Source organism: Pteronotus mesoamericanus, unplaced genomic scaffold (assembly GCF_021234165.1).
Source record: "Pteronotus mesoamericanus isolate MK-2021 breed Mesoamerican mustached bat unplaced genomic scaffold, CSHL_Meso_final contig_116, whole genome shotgun sequence".
NCBI lineage: Eukaryota > Metazoa > Chordata > Mammalia > Chiroptera > Mormoopidae > Pteronotus > Pteronotus mesoamericanus.
The window spans coordinates 33432956-33454310 of NW_026555027.1; the positions used below are offsets into that span (position 1 = coordinate 33432956).

Below are 21355 nucleotides of genomic sequence, written 5' to 3' on the forward strand. Positions count from 1 at the left end.
GCGCTTGTGACATCTAGATTGTTCATAATAACTGTGACACCTTACACATTTCTTAGAGTGCCTTTCACATTTTCCTTCTGTAACTGGAAGCCATGCCTTGTGTCTTTGGTAAAGGACTTCAGGAATCTGCAGCTAAGCACCATGGAATCCCAAAATGGCTGGAAATGATCAAGACCTTGAATCATTTAGCATGAATTACACATTATCCTTCATCTCAAACACACACTCAAAAATTATTTTCTGTGTGTTTCCACAGAAAATAATAGCGGAACAAACAATTCTTTCACTATTATATTGCTTCATATTATACATCATTTCATTATCTCCTTCCTTTATTTTTTTAACATATTTTTTATTAAGTGAGCAGGAAAATACATGATTGAACATATCGGAACTACATGGTGTGCCCTTTACAAGACTGAGTGAAACAACAAATTTATCAGAAAGCATGTGTCAATTTCCTACAATGAAACTTCATGCAACGACATTCAGTGGAGCTGAATATATACAGAAGTTAGAGGCTGCCAGGGAGGCCTCAGAACTATTGTCACTTGGTAGGATGATAAGACCCAAATATGATTAGGTGTTCTTGAAGCTGGATTTGGCAGGAAGATACTGTTATTTCTTGTTTTAGAAAAAAAGTCATTTCTAAGTGTTTAGGCCAGAAAACAAAATTCAAAATCCTTTTCATACTTCTAATAACTCTGTACTTATTGCAATACCAGTAACTTAAAATGGATGATTATCCGTATAAATGTGAGAGTTCTGAAATGCTGTTTTTCTCAAGGACCTTTATCAGCGGGGCAGTGGGGGAGGGGAACAGGAGGCGCTTCGGTGACCTTCCCTCCCTCAACCACTGTGGTGAGGAGGTGATGGGGGCGGACTGGTGGTTGGGGACCCCTGACCTATATGACAGCCTTTCCTCCCACTTCACAACTTGGCCTATTATGGTTCATGGAGGAAGAAAGTAGAGCCAGGATCACAGCCAGGTGCTGTCCATCCACACCATCCAGGAAACAAAACCCACAGTGTTTTCTGTGTGCTACAGAAAGCAAACCTTCTATGTTATAGACTTTGGGCACAGCTTTTTGTTTTGATATTTAAATAGAAGTGATCACACAGTTCTTTGTAAAAAGTTCCCAAACTTTTATATTCATTCATTCAATAAATCTTTACTGAATGACTATGATTTGCCACGCATTCTTATAAGCACAGGAGATAGGCCAGCGGACAAAGTAGATATTGGTAGGTGCTCCAAAAGGCAGTAAGACAGAAGATGAGCCTGGGCAGGCTGTTGGGGATTATTTTATATAGTTTTATAATAGTAAAGGAATATTTCGTAGAGATCTAAAGGAAGGGAGGAGCAAGTCATGCAGATACGTGGGGGGAAAGGATTTCTAGACACAGGAAAGAACCAGAGCAAAGACCCTGAGACAGGAGAATGCTGATGGCATTCTGGGCACAGCACCGAGGGCAGTGTGGGTGTATCCAGGGAAACAGTATATGAGGTCAGAGGCGTGGCAGTGGCAGCCAGGGATGGGGCAAAGGTTAGGTCAGATTTATTAGGGCCTCGTAGACCATTGTATGGACACTGACATTCTGAGTTGGGGAGGCATTGAGGACTTGAGCAGAAAAGGGGCATAACCCGGCGTGTTTTAAAAGTGTCATCTCAGGACAGATGTGGGGTGGACTCATATTTGATTGTGGATATGCTCGGAAGCTGGGGAAAACAGGGGTTTTTTGTTTTTGTTTTTAGTGGATTGTATGTGGTATGTAAAAGAAAAACGAAGGGTAATTATAAGATTTTCTCATCTGGAAAAACAGTTGCCATTTATTTACACAGGGGAGACTGTCATGGGAATACATGGGTAGGTGGGGTGCAAATTAGTTTAGTTTTGGATATGTCGAATTTGAAATGCCAATTACACATCCAAATGAAGATGTCAAGTAGGAAGTTAGACATGTAAGTCTGGCAGAAGGGAAGAGGTTAGGGCTAGAGATAACAATCACACATTATCAATTCACACATGGTTTTTAAAGCCCCAAGACTGGAAAAAGATCACTTAGAGAGGGGATGTCCAGTGCTGGGCACTCTAGAAACTTGGCAAAGAAAGGTCAGGAGTGGTCTGAGACATGAGAGAATGAGAGGGATGTCCCAAAGCTGAGACAGAAAGTATTTCAGTGAGAAAAAAGGGATTAAGTGTGTCAAAGGTTGCAGATAAGTCAAACAGCATGAAGTGAGAGGTCTGGCCATTGCATTTGACAGCACGGAGATCACTGATACTGTGATCTCCATTTCAAATGTTAAGTGACAGAAACACTGTGGTCAGGATGCTGTGGTGAGGATGAAACCTGACTTGAGTTGGTCAGAAGACCAAAGGAGGAGAGGAATTGAAGACAACAAGTATATGTAATTCCCTCTGAGGAGTTTCTCTGTGAAGGGGAGCAGATAAAAAGATAGATAGTAGTTAAAGAGCATAGAGGGGTTAAGATGAGTGTTTATAAGACCAGAGATAGCACCATGTAGCGAAACCCTCCACTGGAACAGGGAAAATTGGTGATATAGGAAGGAGAGAGAAAGGTGTTGGGGCCATGGCCTTTATTTGATGAGGTCGGATGGGCATCTAATGAGAGCAAATGGGAAGAACTGACTGATATGAAGAAAGAAGGTGGTGTAGTAATTGATAATAAGTTTCACTGGGTAAGAGCAGGAAACTGAGAAGCCAGGATATTTATAGGATCGTCCCAGTGGATACTGAAATCGCCAGGAATTAAGAAAGGGCAGTGCCAGAGACAGTGACAGTGAGCTAAGAGCTTGCAAACTTAAGCAACGAGGGGAAGTGATGAAAGATAACTAGAGAAAGCACTGGGTGTTTAGAAGGAGGTATGGATAATGTTAAGTAGCCTTGCTTACTTAACATTACAAACAATTTGGGTTTGTTATGCTTTGTTTGCTTTTCCTTATCCATGCCTGAGGAAAAGCAGGCATCCTACCATCGTTTTATTATTCACATTTTGGCAGAGATAGAATTACTATATTCGGGGCATGGCAGTGATGACTATATGGGGAAACCTTGGCTTAGAACCTACCAAATCATTTCTAACTACTGCTTAAAACAATTGTAGATAATTGAAGGCTTTTTGTATGCAGGGGGTGGGGGCGGGGAGATACTTGAAAGTAATGAAAAGGTTCTGCTAGAAAATATGCCAAGAATATTTTCTTCTTTTATATCCTGACACAGGTGAGACTTACCCAGTTTCAGTGCATTTTTGACAATTGAAAACACTTTAGAAAACTGGAGGTTTAAACAATGTAAACACTTGTAGGCAGAGTAAAATGATAGATTCCCCTTCCAATATAAATTTGGCATCTCTACAGTTGTTAACATTGTAAATAAGACAGCTAAAAGGCATGAAAATAGTTTTACAACATCCAATTTTAAAATTCATCCAAGCTGTCATCCTCTTTTCCTGATGCAGATTTATTTCTGTCACTTAACATTTGAAATTCTGATTTAGGGTAACGCCTAAAGTTTTTAAATGAACCATAATTCAATATTACTATTTCTTAACATTAACCCCAGGAGAAGAGGTAAGAAGGGGCAACTGGGGCTGGATATTTGCTATGTACAAATAACGAATGATCCACAGCTGCAAATGAAAACTCACCTTTTTTTAACCAGCATTTATTTGCTCAGCCTCAATAGTGCAATGACTTGGTGTTGATAAAAATGAACCATCATAACCAAACCCTATTATACAAAGTGTTGAGTTAGTTTGATGATGTCTGCACAAAGTCAAAAACCTAGAAACTCTAGGACATTTCTATTTTTAACTGTATTTTCTAATCTTCATCCAAATGTTTGGCATCATAGACACAGAGTCCAAGATTTTGTTCTGAAATTAAAATAGCTGAGGCCCTGGCCAGGGCACATACAGGAATCAACCGATAAAAGCATAAATGAATAAAACAAATTGATGTTTCTCTGTTTCTTATGCTCTCTCTAAAAATCAATACATTTAAAAGTATTTCTTATAAAAAATCTGAAAACCTATCCAAAGATTTTTGTTTTTGTTTTTTAAATCTCTTTATAGGAATTGAGTTTTGGTGCATTCTGGCACTTTCTGGAATGGCAGACCTAGAATAAAGTTCAAAGCACAGAGTTATGGCCTCATACTGTTTAACACTATGCACATTTTTGAATATTGTAGTTGTGGAAAAAATTCTGAGAACAATGATACAGTATGAAAATAAAGTGATACTAGATAATATTTGGTAGAAATGTAACAAATGGTCAGTTTTGAATTTTCAAGTTCCCAAGAGGTTTGCTTTGCTGGGGCTTCTGAAAAGAGATCAGCTTATGCCCATTTTGAGACCCATGAAAGGACAGCACACGTCAGGGTTCCCGATACAGCTGTACTGGTCAAGGCTACAAATGTAGTGGCATTTAGGACAAATATTGGCAGGTAACTGAAATCAAATTTCGACTTTTGGATTTTTTGTTGCAAGAATGTAGTCTCAGGGGAGGCCCGTTTTGGGTTTGTTTGTTACGCTTTGTTTGCTTTGGTTAGATTTAAATTTTTGAGGAATGAACTAAAAGGTAACTAATGTCAGAACATATCAGAAGGGATTTGGGAATTCTGAGGATGGTAGGTAGGATGATTCAGAATGATCATCAGTGTGTTGTGATATTCTCCTGATTTCCTCCCTTAGGTTAAAAAAGTTTGCTTTTCTTTCTTAAAAATGACATAGCACATTATGTATCTTAAAGCAATCAGCACAAATGCAAGTGATACCTGTTTAAGCAGACTTTAGAAGACAGCACACATTATTAACAGAAAGAGCTCTTCCACATTTCAAGAATACAGTGATGGGGACTGGTACACATAATAGTAGGGAAAACTTTTTTTTTTTAACTTCATAAATGTGAGGTCTGACTTCAGTCACTCCCTTGTCTGGCAATGAGCAAAACCAAAATAGCTCTGGCTTGAATTTCACAGTTCTTTCTCATCTAATGCACAAGAGGGACCAGAGACACCAATTACCAATGAGTCACAAGAACAGACAGAAAACTGTTAGTAGATCTTGACAACCAGGAATTACAGAGCTTTTAAAAAAATGTGTACTTGATGAAAAGTATGCCAGGAGTTTATCTTAGGAAGCAATGTCAACGTGTTAGAAAAATGGAGTCCCCGTCCAAGCGGGATTTCACCTGCACCATAATCTATACTGTTGAAATAGTGCTAGATCATCTTGAAGTATCATCGAAAAGTCTTCAAGAAAAATAATGTGGAACTGAGTGCAAACTGTCTTCATTTATATTGTGGGCAGTGACAATGCTACGAATATAGCTGGAATGGGGAGGACTTTGTCATTTGAAGGGATCTTACAGGTCATCCATTCCTACCACTCACTGGATGCAGGAATCCATGTGACAGTGTCTCTGACTGGTGCCCAGGAATGATGGTAACCTGTAAGACCCTGGTCTGAGACTACGGTTGGGCTGATTCAGTGGGTTTTAATGCATGATTATCAATTTAGGGCAGCAAGGACTGAAGATGTAGTGAAACTTACTTTGCAAGGAGAGCTCAGTTTCTCTCTGTAGAAAAATAAAAATAAAATAAGCTAATGATAGGGACAAAAGTCTTCTATAGAAGAACAAAAGCTAACAATGGAAACTAACTAGTCTCAAATCTAAAGAAAATTTTATGAAGATGCCATTAAGGTGAGAGAAGCAAAACTTTCTCCCTGTCAAAAAAAAAAAAAAAAAAAAAGCAAATAAAAAATTTGGCATTTGTTCTGAGCGACAAAAACAGCATTTTGGGATATTTTGCACGACCTAAGCACCAGTATGTCAGGGTTAGGGCCTGTCCTGATTGAGGAGAATGTATTTTTGTAGATAAAAGCTTAAGGAAATTCCTTAGATATCTTTTAAGGAGTACACAGGTTTGTGTGTGTGTGCGTGTGGGGGACACTTATAAATTTGGTTTTGCCTTGTACTCAGTGTAAAATACTTGTACAAAAATATAAAAGGCATGGCTTGATGTTTAACGTCTGTGTTTTATTGTTGTTGGCACCAGAAAAAGCTCATGTTCTATGTTATGTCACTGTACATACTGTAAACAAGACTGCATTAATATTGTTTTCTTATGAGTTTTTGTTTCAATGAATCTAGATTTTAAAAAATACATTCACAAACTACCTTATGTTTAAACACAATGATTCCCTTTTATTTCTTAACTGTACCCCAAATCCCACAATAAAAAAATCATTTAAAGCTGTGTGTTTCAAACTTATCACTTAGAAATAAAAACAAAACATAACATGAAAACAAAGATCAGTTTGCAACATAATTTAAAGAAGCTTCTGGTTTAAAATACCACAGCAGCAATATAAAGAGCTGGTGGCAATCACATTTGGGGATGAGACCCAAATCAATATATTTTGTTCACATCCGCATCCAATTATAGTAGTTGCTAAATTCAATCCAAAAAGTTATTGCTGAATTTGTTGCATGGAATTTGTGAAGATAGTATTGTTCAGCAGCAGAATCACAGCAGTAAAAATGAGAACGGGAGGATTTCATTGCTTTTGAGAGCTAAGGGACCATGTTGAGGACATCGTGGTGATTGCCTGAAGATAATCCCCAATTCCTTTCTTGTGTTACCTGCTTAAAATAATGCAAACGACAACCACCTTTACAGGAGGGGCATGATCATCTACTTCAGAAACCAGAATAATTCCCCTTCCCTTCCCTCCCTCGTCCAAACCACCAGATTGAAATGGCTCCATTTCCCTAATGCGTATTTCGTTCTCATTAATAGTACATTAGCTGCTCATGTATTTAGGCAAAATCAGTAGGATCACAGATTTTTCTTTTTCTTTTTTTTTTTAAATCTGTTTGCAGTAGCTGTTTTCTCCAGAAACAAGCCACATTAGTTTCTGCTGTTGGATTTTTTTTTTCTTTTTTTTTTAGTTTTCAACAAGAACAATTTGGTCAACTACTGTTTGTTTAAAAAATATTAAATACACCTGAGATTGCCAGTTGAGCTCTCTATATGTCTCCTGGAGATAACACTGCTGTGATGAACAGTGAAACAAAACGAACGAAACGAGGTAGGTTAAAACAGGAAGCGCAACACAGATACCGGTTTGCAACACCTCGATACCACAGGTGGCCATGCTTGTAGCTTTGGAAAAAAAATCCCAGACAGTCACGTAAAAGTTCAAATCATCTGAATAAGAGTTTATAAGGACACGAGTCAACCTGAACTAAATACACACATTATCTCTGCACAAATGTTGTTTACCATATGTTGGGTAATTTGGAGGAAGGTAAAATGATTAGGATCTCAGAATTTTGGCCAAAGCCTTGCTTTCAAGTTCTATAAAATCGGAACCAATGATGCCTACTGTCTCAGGCAGGCATAGTAGTCTAGTCCCTTCTCTCACCAACCCAAGAGAACACAGGCAGCTCAGAAACATTTATCAGTATTTTTTTTCAGTCACAGTTTTCATCTTGAGAAAGTGGCATTGTCAGGAGGAAGCTGGGAGTGACCCGAGCCTGGATGTCATTCACACCCCACTTAGAACTCAACAAAGTCTCATTCCTCATGAAGCCCAAACCGGGTGACCTCTTAGCCGGGAGGCCTTGTATATTTAAAAAAGAATGTGTGTGTATGTGTTTTTTTTAATTTTGTTTCCCAGAAGCTCTTTCTGTTTGACCTCATCTGCCATCCCATCTTTTGCCCTGACCTGTTGCATAATAGCTGAGGGAAAAGTACGTTATGGGATCCCTCAATCACTAGAGCCAACTCAACTCAATGACACGACTGTCCCATTCAACACACTCCATTCTGTACAGGGCCATATAAAAATAGGGCCTGTCAGACTCAAAAATGGCAGTTGATTTTATTAGTCTAAGGCTAATAGTTTAGCCATTTAAAATCTATTTCCCAAAAGAGGGGAAAACAGTACAGTATTTTTCTTCTCTTAAAAATTCATTAGCCAGTTGCTACCAAAAGCAACCTTTTGGGTTGGTGAAGGCAAAAGAGTTCTAAAGTTACCCCACTATGCAGTTATGGCCTTCAGTGTAAGGAGATAAGGTACATTTATTGTGCTGTCTCTCACCATTTGAAATTGGAAATTTTACAACATATTGTATACTTAAAGCTAGCAGGCAGACAGAATTAAAAACAGACTAATTTTCTCAGTATGCATTCTCTCCCCATTCTGACAAAGTAAGGGAGTAAAGAAAAAAGGTAAAAAACAAAACAAAACTCAGAATCCACCATAACACAGCTTAATCATAAGAGCACACAATATTTGTTTCTACCCCTAACTCCGAAGGGCACATGGTCCATCTTTGTCCACAGCAACGAAGCATTCTTGGGGATCTCCTGGAAATTCTTGCCACCTTTTTCTCTCCTTCTCAACCAGGCTGCAACATTGAAAGATGGACTGTTTTGGGACGGGAGGAGGGAGAGGAAAAGGGGAAAGTGGTATGTTCAACCAAGCCTTCTGATTCTGCCTCTAGACTGGCATAAGTCCACATGAGTTATGTTCTTTTAAATTAGAAATAACGCCATGAAGATAAGTGCCAAGTGCTCTTCTGTTACCAGTTCATCATGGAATTTCTGTTGAGGGTCATGAAAAACACTTGGCTACTTCCTCCAGATCGCACGGATGCAAAAAATACCTGTTTGAAATTAAAAAGAAGTTAGTTCAACTGCATGGTTTCTTTCCCTCTTTTCTTCAACCGTCCATCCATTTTCTCTCACATGTCCTATCCTTGCCATGCGTCAGCTCTTAAGACTCAATGGCTGGTGTTTATAAAGCGCCTTTTCATACCGTGCATCCTCTGTAAACACTCCTGCCTTTATTACTATGATTGTTATTATCACTTTTTGCAGGATTGGCCTTTGGGGTCAATCTTGACTTGTAACTTCCCTTTGGGTGCTCACATTTTAAAAGGGAGTTTTGTGCTAGGATAACATGCTGGATTTCGGCCTAGGACACAACAGGTCCTTTGTTAGTTTTTGGAAAGCCATGGAGGCTCCCCTTCCCTCCCTTATACAGGCAAGAGGGCAGCCTTTGGGACTAAAGAGAATCCTTTCGAATTCCCAAAGTCAGGGGGGAAATTTTGGGTAAACTGACTTTAATTCTCAATTTTTAAAATTAAAAAACAATAAAATGGTTGTGGTCAGAGGGGATAAGTGTTCAACGTCTATTCACTTTGGCATTTCAAGAATTAATGCTCGGGCTCTCTGCTGATGCAGGCATATCCTCGGCCAAAGGAGATAATGGCATTAGTAAGCAGAACCACAGTCCATTAGGTCTGGGTCTGTTAAATCATTTTATCAAGCAACTGAAAGAAGTGAGCAAATCTGGGTTGCTGCTTGCCTGAGCTGAATGTCAATGGACCACTGCCCTAGGAAAATAGTATTTTGGGCGGTGGCCTAGCCCTTTATTCAGCCAACGCCAAACTTTGGTCCAAGGCATTTACTTTTGTCACTAGTATAAAGTCTCTGCTACTTCATTTCCACAACCTCTTCAGAAGAATGCTGTGGAAATGCTTGCCGTTCAGTTAATGCTACATAGGTAAGTAAAGCTACTGTTAGGGTCAATGAATCAAAGTGGGTAAGCACAGAGGACCCATGGAAACACAATGAGGGGAAGAAAGAGCTGCTGTTCTCGCCCGGCTGTGCGCGCTCTGGACTTCAAACTTCGGGCCCCAGATACAGGTGTGGTCCCAGCCTGCTCCTGAGGGTGCGGCCATGGCTTGGCACAGCTTGTTGGGGTGGGTCTTCAGTAAATGAGGACTGTAGGAGCCCATGCCCAGATCACTGTTAGTCTTATAATTTGCACACACTAGGTGGTGGTGGGGGCTGGGGTTTTAATAGGGGATGGTCTGGCCTACTCTGGTCAGGCCCATCCTCGTCCCCTGTAGCTATTGTCCACCGAGACCAGGCCCGGTCAGAGTGGTCGGCCAGGGTCAAATCTAGTCTAGACCCACACCTCCAGGGTTGGACTAAGACCAGTCCGGATGGGCCAAGAGATGTATAATCTGTTCAACCCATTCACATTCTTTTCTATCGGTGTTTATGTCAGCTGTTTTGGAGACAGCATTTCTAAGTTGGCCAAGGTCACAGAGGATGAATTCACAAATGCAGTACAGCGTAGCTGCTAAAAAGCTTGGATTATTCTACAGGAAGGACACGGGAGGAGCAGCAGTGCTGCAGAATACCCTTCTGAGGGCTGAGCATGCCAGAGAACACCGCCACTTCCACTGGAAATAGTCCCCCTGCGACACTGAAGAAACATGGCGGGATGACACAGGACATGGCACTAGTTGAGTTTGTGACTGTGCATTCCTTAAGGAACGGGTGACACTTTTTAAGTTTATATTTCTACATGTCAAATGTTTTCCATTTAAAGGTGAATATAATGTGATAGGTTAGGTCTCAAAAGTGACTTTGTGAAAAGCCTAACAGTGGAATATAAAGTTGACCCACTGTGAGATGATTAATGATGGACCAACTTTTCTAAGTGCTTAGGAGAATTTGGGGTGTCTGCTGAATCACCGTAAGGTCTGCAGGCCACAAAAGTCACTAAGAGTTTATGAGAAACTTTTAGATATGTTCATGTCTTTTTTGATAATGTAAGTAATACATTTTGAGGGTTCACATAAATCAAACCAAATAATGCCATTTCAAGATAATATTGATTGTTAACACAGATGTGATTCAAATAAGTAGAAAGGAAAATGAAGGTTTCACAGGTACCTGGTGGTCTCTTAAAATGCAAACACTAATGCAAATGTTGAAACGGATTTACCTTATCATTTCTTTCACATAGAAACTTTAACCTTTGAGCTCGCTTATGCATAAATACTCCATCCAAATGTCCTGTTTCCACTGACCGGATCTCAATAGCTTTCTCGCCCCAGCCCATTATCTGATTGGAATGAATGTAGGCTGTCAAAAGGAATTTCCAAAACTGCATTAAAAACATTAGATGGGCAATAACTCACAGCATCTGTTCACATCTTAACCACAAAAATGACAAACAACTTGAGATAAACAGACAAAGCAAGTCTTACAAGTGTTATTCACAGATTTTTTTTTTTTTTTTTTTTTTTTTTTTTGGTGGAATCAAATGGTTGTTTCACATTTCTTGACTTTTGTTTCATTTGGGGGGTGTAACTGCTGAAGGAGATAAGGAATGGTTAACCTACCCACAGACGTGGGCATTTCTCCCCATTGGAGCACCACATCCTTAGTTATCCGGCCGTAGGTGTTTACATACACCCCCTCATCCTCATAGCAAACAAGCATTTCCATCCCATCTGTTTTAGGCAAGATGACAATGGCATGAGGAGTGATATTGCCCTGAATCTAGAAGACAAAGAAAGACCAGGCATTATTCTTTTTAAAAATAAGCAACATCTTACCTAGTAATATCTAACAATTGCAAAAAGAGGTTTTCTTTTTTTCTATTTTCATTCTAGAGGCTGACATTCCGATTTGCTTAATTTATCCATCTTTTGGTCACATACTCTGGTAAACACAAACTTAGGCAGTAGGTCAAAAATCCCATTTACCTGTTCCTGAAAATAACAGCAACTCTGGAGCACCTACTATGTACCAAGCACTGGGCTTTTTAACTGTACAATTTCTAGGCCTTAGAGCAGCTCCCCGTGGGAGATATCTCTGCCCACACACGAGGCAACTACACTTAGAGGGATTGTGTAACTTGATCAAAGCCGCACTAGTATGTGCTGGTAGCACTGGGATTTGAACACTTGTCTTGTAGATGCTGAAAATCACATGGTTTCCACCTACTTCCAAAACAGATTAAAAGAAGTTGAATCTGATGGAGAAGAGCCTAAACGAGGCCAAAAGGTAGGGTCAGAAGGTGGAACAAAAACAGACTTCTACGAAATGGGCTCTGAGCAAATAACACAGGTTGTTTTTCTGGGTATCTAAGGAACAGAAACATCCAAATTAAGGGTTTGTTTAGGAAAAAAACGTGACGTTACCACTCATTCAAAAAAAGTCTTACTACTGAAATAAGTGGAGATTGACTTGTTCTAGGAAAAGATGTGGTGCTGCTGTGCTCCCTGGCTGAGGATGTCATGGCGGTCCAAGGGCTGCCTGGAAGATAGGGGTGGCGGGGCCAAGGGTGGTCCTGGTGAGGCTTCAGCATGTGAGCTACAACTTGTGTGTGGGTGCGCATACACATGAGGCAAAAGCTATAATGCAATAACGAATGAAGTGTGTGTGTGTGTGTGTGTGTGTGTGTGTGTGTGAGTGAGTGATGTACTACAATAACTCTTCAATTGTATTTCTTTGGAGTAAAGTCTTTAAACTTTTAAAACACAAATCAGTGACAGGTCATGCCTTGGATTTTCCTAATAAATAGTTTTTACTGGATGTTGGCCTTGGGATTACATCAAGGAGACACAATTGACAATGCACCAATCCTACTGAGTGAAACCATGTGCAGCATTTGGGTGAAAAAGGTGAAGGGATTAAGAAGTACAAATGGGCAGTTAGAAAACAGTCATGGGTTGTAAAATACACCATAGAGAGTATAGTCAAGAATATTGTAATAACTTTGTATGGAGCGAGATGGGTACTGACTCATGGCGGGGAACACTTCATAGGCTATTTAAAGGTCTATCCACTGTTCTGTACACCTGAAACTAATTTCAAAAGTTGATCCACTTTACTGATTAGTAAAAGCATGACTTCTACTAAAAACAGCAAATCTCTTTTTACATGCAGGTTGTTGTGTAGAGAGCCCTGACAGTTGGCTTCAAGGAACTTACATGAGATGGTATGTAGATATCATAAGAGTTTCCTGAATCAACATCAATTACATGGAAACCAGTGTGTGAACCAAAAATAACCTTTAATCTTTGTCCTTCTTCTACTGTGAGATCAACAAGCAGTGGCTTGTGCTGGAGATCTGCAAAAGACTTTAAAAATCACCCCATGAGTATACACATCATTCTAAGACATCATCTTAACAAATTTTTCCTTTAGCCATTGCCTAGCGGAATTGGATATCTTTCTTAAATAGAAAAACCAGGAAATTTCTTTTTCCAAATTAAAATTTTTAGGTATATTTATTGATTATGCTATTACAGTTGTCCCATTTTTTTCTCCCCTTTATCCTTATCTGCCTCTGCCCCACAACCCCCTCCCTCCAGCATCCCCCTCACTTAGTTCATGTCTATGGGTTGTATTTAAAAGTTCTTTGGCCTCTCCATTTCCAATACTATTCTTAACCTCCCCCTGTCTATTTTGTGCCTACCTATTATGCTTACTATTCCCTGTCCCTTTCCCCCCAGGCTCTACCTTCCCCCCAGCCCTGATAACCCTCTCTGTGATCTCCATTTCTGTGATTCTGTTCCTGTTTTAGTTGTTTGTTCATGTTTTTTTTTTTTAGGTTCAGTTATTGATAGTTGTGTTTGTTTTCATTTTACCAGTCATAGTTTTGATCTTCTTTTTCTTAAATAAGCCCCTTTAACATTTCATATAATAAGGTCTGGGTAATGATAAACTCCTTTAGTTTTACCTTGTTTGGGAAGCACTTTATCTGCCCTTCAATTCTAAATGATAGCTTTGCTGGATAGAGTAATCTAGGTTGTAGGTCCTTGCTTTTCACAACTGCGAATACTTCTTTCCAGCCCCTTCTTGCCTGTAAGATTTCTCTTGAGAAATCAGCTTACTGTCTTATGGGAACTCCTTTGTAGGTAACTCTTTTTCTTTTGCTGCTTTTAAGATTCTCTCCTTATCTTTGATCTTGGGTAATTTAATTATGATGTGTCTTTGTTTCTCCTTGGATCCAACTTCTTTGGGACACTCTGAGCTTCCTGGACTTGCATGTCCATTTCCTTTGCCAGACTGGGGAAGTTTTCATTCATTATTTTTTCAAATAAGTTTACAATATCTTGCCCTTCCTCTTATCCTTCTGGCACCCCTATGATTCAGATGCTGGAATGTTTAAAGTTGTCCCAGAGATTCCTAAGCCTGTCCTCATTTTTTAAAATTCTTGTTTCTTCATTCTGTTCCAGCTGAATGTTTCTTTCTTTCTTTTGTTCCAACTCATTGATTTGAGTCCCAGTTTCCTTCCTTTTGCTGTTGGTTCCCTGTACGTTTTGCTTTATTTCACTTTGTATAGGCTTCACTTCTTCCTTTACTTTGTGTCTGTATTCAACCATTTCTGTGAGCATCCTGATTACCAGTGTTGTTAACTCTGAACTTGATACATTGGCTCTCTCTTCCTACCCTAGTTTTTTTTCTGGAGTTTTGATCTGTTCTTTCACTTGAGCCATATTTCTTTGTCTTGGTGCACCTATTACATTGTAAGGGGCAGAGCCTTGGGTATTTGCCAGGGCAGGGCAACCCTCTTTGCTGTGCTGTGGCACTGTATATGGGGGAAGGGGTCAGAGAGGGAATGACACCATTTGCTTGGCTCTTGCCCCGTTTTTAGTCACTTCCCTCACTTCCCACAAACAGACTGTGCCCTTTCAGGTGCTGATTCCTGGGTAGGTGGGCTTGTGTACGTTCTAGGATCCCAAGGGCCACTCTGATGGACTCTCCTCTGAGGCTGGGAGTTTCTCTTGCTGCTGCAACCCCCACAGATTTTTGCTGCTAGAGTTTTAAGGCTTCAGTTTCCCATGCTGGAACCCTGGGTTGCCTGGTCTGCCTTGCTCCCCAGTTGTTCCTCCCAGCTTATCTGCACTCAAATGTGGGACTGACTGTTCTGCCAGCTGGCGCCTTGTCACCTGTCCTCACCTCTGGCTTCTTGTCTCTGCCTCTCCTACCTGCCTGGATGAGTGTTTCTTCTTCAGCTCCTTGGTTATTGGACTTCCACAGAGTTCAATTTTCTGGCAGTTCTGATTGTTTTTTGTTTTTAAATTGGTTGTTATCCTTCTTTTGATTGTGCGAGAAAGCAAAGTGTATCTACCTATGCCTCCATCTTGGCCAGAAACCCAAAAAACCAGGAAATTTCTGTTTCAATTTTAGGTCTACTCATATTCTGGCTCTAGGGAAAGGGGTCTAGGATTGATTTGTGCCCCTTTCTCTACCCCCTGGTCCTCCAGGACAGAGAAGTAGTTTATAGTTGTCAATTTTTGATGCTGTCATTGTATATTAAAAACTTGCCTGGGTATTGCTGTTCTTTCCTGTTTATTTCTGGCCTTTTCCCTCACATGAGACAGCAAGGCCCATGCATGGCTGCTACCTTTTCAGAGGCCACCTAGGGTGGGCCACCAGGCCAGCTCTATGCTAAGTCTGTTCTGGATTGATGGGAGGGTTGGGGTAGAACATCACAAGACTCATTTTTTGTTTACATGAATATTTATAGCAGCTTTATATGAATAAACCCCCAACCCAGGAAAAACCCAGTTGTCATGCTTTGGCAGGTAAATGGTTAAACAAATTGTGGTATATCCATACTACGGAATACTACTCAGCAGTACTAAGGAACAAGCTACCAACACAGGCAACAACCTGGATGAATCTTCAGAGAACTATGCTTAGTTGGCTAGCTGGGTTTAGCTAGAGAGGAAAAAAGAGAGCCCCAGCTAATTTTACCTAGGTCCCATGTGTTTGAATAAGAGCCAAAGCCGCAACTAGCCATCAAGTGTTCTGTTTTCTTTTGTCGTCCTTTGCCTTTATTGGGTTTTGAAGTCTGGGAGAGAATTTGTGAAACCACAAGTGCCTCACTATAATGCCTCTGCCCCCAACAGACCCCTCTCTCCTCATCCATTGCTAACATCATTCTCACAGCATGGGAGGCCCTGGCCTCATATCTGTGTCCTATGGGAGGGCTCGGCGCCCTGCCAACTCCAATCTTTTTGATTAAAAAATGGTTGGAGCTGGTAAGCCTTTGCTCCTTCTTCTTTCCTGGCTGGCTGTGATCTGCTGAACAAAGCAATTCACACTCTCTCATGCACTTTGGCTAGAAAACTGATGGCAGGAACTCCAGAACTGGAAAGGGATCTTGATTGAAAAGCTTTTGTGGAGAGAGAGTTTGGCAGACCAGTAGTACCGCTTCAGCTTTTAGGAGTGATCCCTTAAGTGCTATTACTAAAGCATTCCAAAAATTTCTCTCTGTAAAAGTGTAGGGTTAGGAAGGGGGGCCCATTTCCACTGATGAATCTGTCTTCTTGAGCATATCACAAATAAGCCCCTAGTGCTAAGGGAACAAGAAAAAAGTGGGTGATTCAGACCTGAGGAGGGGCTCATAATGTTCCCAATGCAGCTTCTGCCCTCACATGGCATAGTTGGGGAGAAAGAATAGATAAAGGGTCAATGAGAATAATGGCCAAAAGGTGGGGAAATAGTGAGAACCAGTGAAATATAAAGAGAGAAACATAGGCAGAGAGAGAGAGAGAGAGAGAATGAATAGAAGATACATTTACATTGGCTATGGACAGACTATGCAGCTCTGGAAACGTCAGAGTGCCCACAAGTACTGGTCCTTCTGGCATTTGGGGGTCAGTTTCCATGATCTGGGGCAAGAGGACTAGCATATCCCTATTCCACTGCTGTTGAACCTTATGAGTGATCAGTCTAGCTATGGTGGGTAGAGACTCAGACAAGGTCAAAATAATTAAAACGTCATCAAAATTGAAGAACGAAGAGAAACTAATTTAGTCATTTTCAGACATGACTAAATTCAGTCTTCATTTCAGAGAAACCTAACAGCACTGGAGATATGGAACATTAGGTGAGTTTTAAGACCTTTACCTCACAAAGCTTATGAAGATTACAAGATTCAGAGACTCATTTCAACCTTGCAATTCAGTGCTGCTGTTGGTCTGCCTTTTCCAAATGAAATATCAGAGAGTGCCCTGGTTAGATAGCTGTATGATGAGTCTCATTGCCTAATATCACAATTAATGATTCACCCGGGAACCATTTCATGCTAAATTCTACTTGGAGATATTGATTCATAGACCTGAAGTGGAGTACTGTGTACTCAAATTTTAGTTTGACTAATTTTATAGCATTTGTTAGTTCTTAGTCTTTACTTTTAGAATAATAAATCTAAGTGTTTCTATACTTTTAAAAGAGGTTTATTATGTATAGGAATATTAGTATTAGTCTATATGTAAGACAGACCACTTTATTAACAAGTATTTTTTATGTAATCACATGCCTGCTTACCTTAAATGCCATGAACTTATGATATGGTTTTGGAGCCCAAGCATATATCTCCACAGCATTCTTTAAGGCAATCACCAAGAATTTGATCCTTTCATATTTAACTGTAATAGAAAAGTTGTAAGTTAAAAAAACATATTAATTTATTGAATAAACTCTGCATTTCATATACTCACAACTGTAAACTTATTTTTGCCCCACTCTTTACAAAGAAAACCTTAATTGAGGGTGATGCCATTGGTATGGGATTTTGGTATATTGTAGACACAGATTTAACTACCTTTAGTGTACCTGGTTTGCATAATGCTTGGGGCTTTTGGCTTTATACTGAGGGTTCTTTTCTTTACCTAAAGATGTATCTGGTGTAGGACTGTCTTTAACCACTAGGTTTAGGTGTGGGCTATTTACCATAATAAAAATCTACAAGAATATCCCTTAATGTTTCCTTGCCTGGATTTTATGCTCATCCACATGTATGTAAGTAGCTGAGAGACAGTAGAAAAACTATACAATAGGTAGAAACATAAAGCCTTCTGTTTGCTTATTCTTTAATTTTGAATTCCAATTATTAAAAATTTATAAGGGATTAGTGCCCTTATAAAAGAGACCCTAGAAAAAGCCCTCTCCTCTTCTGGTATGTGCATTTGCAGTGACAAGACAATGGTCTGTGAACCAGGAAGTGAGCCCTCAGCAGGCAGTGCATCTGCCAGTAACTTGGTATTGGTTGGACTTCCCAGCCTCCAGAATTGTGAGAAATAAATGCCTATTGCTTGCAATTCTTGCGCCCAGTCTGTAGTATTCTGTTATAGCAGCCTGAACAGACTAAGTACATATGATATTTAAATTTTTTAAAATTATTTTATGCACTATCTGAACAATGTTCTGTCTTAAAGAAACTGGATATCCCAGAATAACACCAAATTCCTGTTCTTTGAGCTCTTTTTTTCTGTAACATGTTCCTTCTGTTTATACATTCTGTCTTTAATATACTTTCAACTACTTCTTTGCAATTTAGCAAATTATAAGGATGTTTCTTCATAACATCCTTATAATGTATTTCTTGATTTTTTTTTCAGTTGTAGATACTATCTACTGACTTTGTAGTATGGAAAAGATTTAGTTTCTTACAACCATTTCCTCTCTCTAGTTCTCTCTGTTAAACACACACATTTCTTCCTCTCCCACAACTTCAATGAAGTCATATTTTAAATTTTTGGTTAATTCAATGATCTGTGTTCAAATTATTATTGTTCTCAGATGAGGCACATCGTATACCATAATTGTATTTCCTTTCTTATTTTCCTGTCCTTATTTTCTATGTATGTATCTCTAAGTATGTGTAAACCTTCTGCTAATGCAGTAAATGCCTTCACCACAATCAAACGTCACAGGCAACCTATTAGTAAAATTTTATTTTTCTTGAATGCACCTCTTTTGGAATCCTCCATCATTCTATTCTGTTTGGATTGATATATACACACATACATATACCCTATTGGTTTTGTTTTTCTGGAGAACTCTGGTGAATACAGGTGGATTATAAAATACTGAGTGAAAATAACTTTTCCTTCTGAATTTTGAAGACTTGCTCCATTATCCTCTAATTTTCTAGTGTTGCTGTAAGTCCAAGGCCACCTGATTCTGGGTCTATTATAGGTAAACTGTTTGTTTGTTTGTTTATTTACTTATAATCTGGAAGCTTCAAGGACCTTCTCATTTTCTGGATACTGAAATATAATGTTCTTATCTTTTTGTGTTTTTTCACCATTATTCTGAGTACTCAATTCTTTTAATTTGGTATTTCAAGACTTTAGTTATAACAACTTTTCTTGTATTCTTTCTTGGATACTTTCTTCCCTTTCCATTTCTTATTTTCTAAAACTCATGTTACTTAGATTTTGAACCACTTGGACTGATTTTTTTATTTTCTTAACTTTCTCTTTATCCCCTCAATTTTTTTGTTCTACTTTCTAGGAGATTTCTCATTTTTATCTTCCAACATTTCTATTATATTTTTATGACTGCCATTGTTTTGATTTCCAAGATTTTTTCCTTGCTTTCTGAATGACTTCCCCCAACCTCGCTCCACATTTTTAACAGCCCTTATTATTCTTTTATGGAAACAGTTTTTATAAACTCTCTGAAGTTATTGTTTCTTTCTTTAAAATTTTCTTCCACTCCTCATTATCCTTGTTCCCTCTAAAGAGCTAAGTTTTCTACTTATAAGTAGATTTCCCCCTGTCTGATATGTGGGCTTATTGACTGCTGGGCTCCACTTTAAGAAGTTAGACATCTAGCTTCGTTGATGGCATATCGAATATTAGTACCTGAACATCTTTTCTTTCTGGTCATTTAGTTTCTCCACAGACAAATCTCTGACTCTGCTTGGGGTTTAAGCATGGCTGCCAACATTTTAGGAACTAAAGATGGGATGGAGTGTGCGAATGTGTGTGTATGTATGTATCTTCAAAATTCAGTATTCCTCCTCATCAAACTGGCTGTGACAATCTTTTGTCTTCTATTTTAATTGGGGAGGGTGGTTGCCTAACTGGCTTCTGGAGGACTTGCTACTCATTAACTTTCCAACAATCCACCTATTATTAGTTCTACTCTAAGCTTCCACCTCAAATATACCTGCAGCCTCAGGTCTAGGGACTTTCTGGGTTCTGTAAAGTGACTGGATTGATTCTGAGGAATTTATTCACTGAAAACTTAAAATTCAGCACTTCCTGGTCAGCTAGGTTTGTTTTTAGTTCCCCAGCTACTCTTGCTCAATTTTGTTTTGACATCTCATTTGCTGGTCCCTTTGTCCTTGTGGGTTTATAGTATTTTTATCCCTTAATTGTCATTTTAATAGGTGGGAGTGGATATACATATTTAAACTAGAGCCTAGGACTTAATTCTGAATGCACTTCCAACTTCATTCATTTTTTTTTTTTTTTTTGAAATAATGTAAGTATACTTAAGGCTTCAGCAACCTCTTGGTCACAAATGAATCATCAACATATGATAGAAAAAAAACTGAATGAAACTTAACTGAATAATTCCGATTCAGTAGAAAAATAGTTCCATGTCTTGAGACTTACCAACTTTGTAATGTATACAGCCTTCCAAGTCCCCAACGGTGATCCAGCCTTGTTTCTTTTCCACTTCTGGGTCATTGTGTAGTATTCTGTTCCTTAACCATGAAAGATAGTAAACTCGTAGCTTATTCTTCTTTCCTGTTGAAATAATAGAGCTTTCATTTAAAAACCCTGTGACAGCTTTTTCGACAGCTTTTTCTCTCAATCTACCTCATCTCTATTTTATTTTAATTCACTTATTTTCATTTACGTGTGTATGTTTGTGTGTGTATATCAAGGCACATTAACCAGTGTCTAGCATTGTCAAAGAGTGTCTCTGCCAAATCTTATGATTAAACCAGCTCTAATTGTTTTGGACACATAACTATTTTTTTAAAAATATATTTTATTGATTATGCTATTATAGTTGTCCCAATTTTTCTTCCTTTGCCCCCTTCTGCCTGGTAACCCCATTCCTTTCAGCAGTCCTCTCCCATAGTTCATGTCCCTGGGTCATGCATGTAAGTTCTTTGGCTACTCCATTTCCTACACTTTTCTTAAGATTCCCTATTCTGTGCCTGCCAATTTGTACTTCTTAATCCCTGCACGTTTTCTCCCATTCTCTCCCTTACCCCTCCCAAGTGATAACCCTCTAAATGATCTCCATATCTATGATTCTGTTCCTGTTCTGCTTGTTTGCTTAGTTTGTTTTTTAGATTCAGGTGTTGATAGCTGTGAATTTGTTGTCTTTTTAATGTAAATAGTTTTGATATTTTTTTTTCTTCTATAGTTCCCTTCAACATTTCATATAATAATGACTTGGTGATGATGAACTCCTTTAGTTTTTCCTTGTTTGGGAAGCACTTTATCTGCCCTTCAATTCTAAATGATAGCTTTGCTGGATAGAGTAATCTAGGTTGTAGGTCCTTGCTTTTCACCATCTTGCCAGTCCCTTCTAGCCTGCAAAGTTTCCTTTGAGAAATCCACTTACAGTCTTATGAGAACTGCTTTATAGGTAACTCTCTGTTTTTCTCTTGCTACTTTTAAGATTCTCTCTTTATGTTTAACCTTTGGCATTGTAATTATGATGTGTCTTGCTATAGTCTTCT

General features: G+C 39.1%; 1 protein-coding gene across 6 annotated transcripts in view; it reads right to left on the bottom strand.

Annotated features, from left to right (window-relative positions):
* Positions 1-5926: 5926 nt before the first annotated feature.
* TNIK (TRAF2 and NCK interacting kinase) overlaps positions 5927-21355 on the bottom strand; it is a 341917-nt gene continuing 326488 nt past the window's right edge. For 5 of the 6 annotated variants that reach the window (XM_054580511.1, XM_054580502.1, XM_054580527.1 and 2 more), the window contains 6 exons: positions 20271-20405; positions 17188-17288; positions 12834-12983; positions 11238-11397; positions 10838-10977; positions 5927-8699 (listed from right to left, as the gene is read on the bottom strand). In XM_054580511.1, coding sequence (XP_054436486.1) covers positions 8616-8699; positions 10838-10977; positions 11238-11397; positions 12834-12983; positions 17188-17288; positions 20271-20405 — 770 coding nt within the window. In that variant the 3' untranslated portion in view covers positions 5927-8615. The remainder of the gene's footprint in view (positions 8700-10837; positions 10978-11237; positions 11398-12833; positions 12984-17187; positions 17289-20270; positions 20406-21355) is intronic. The other variant, XM_054580519.1, reaches the window with a different exon arrangement.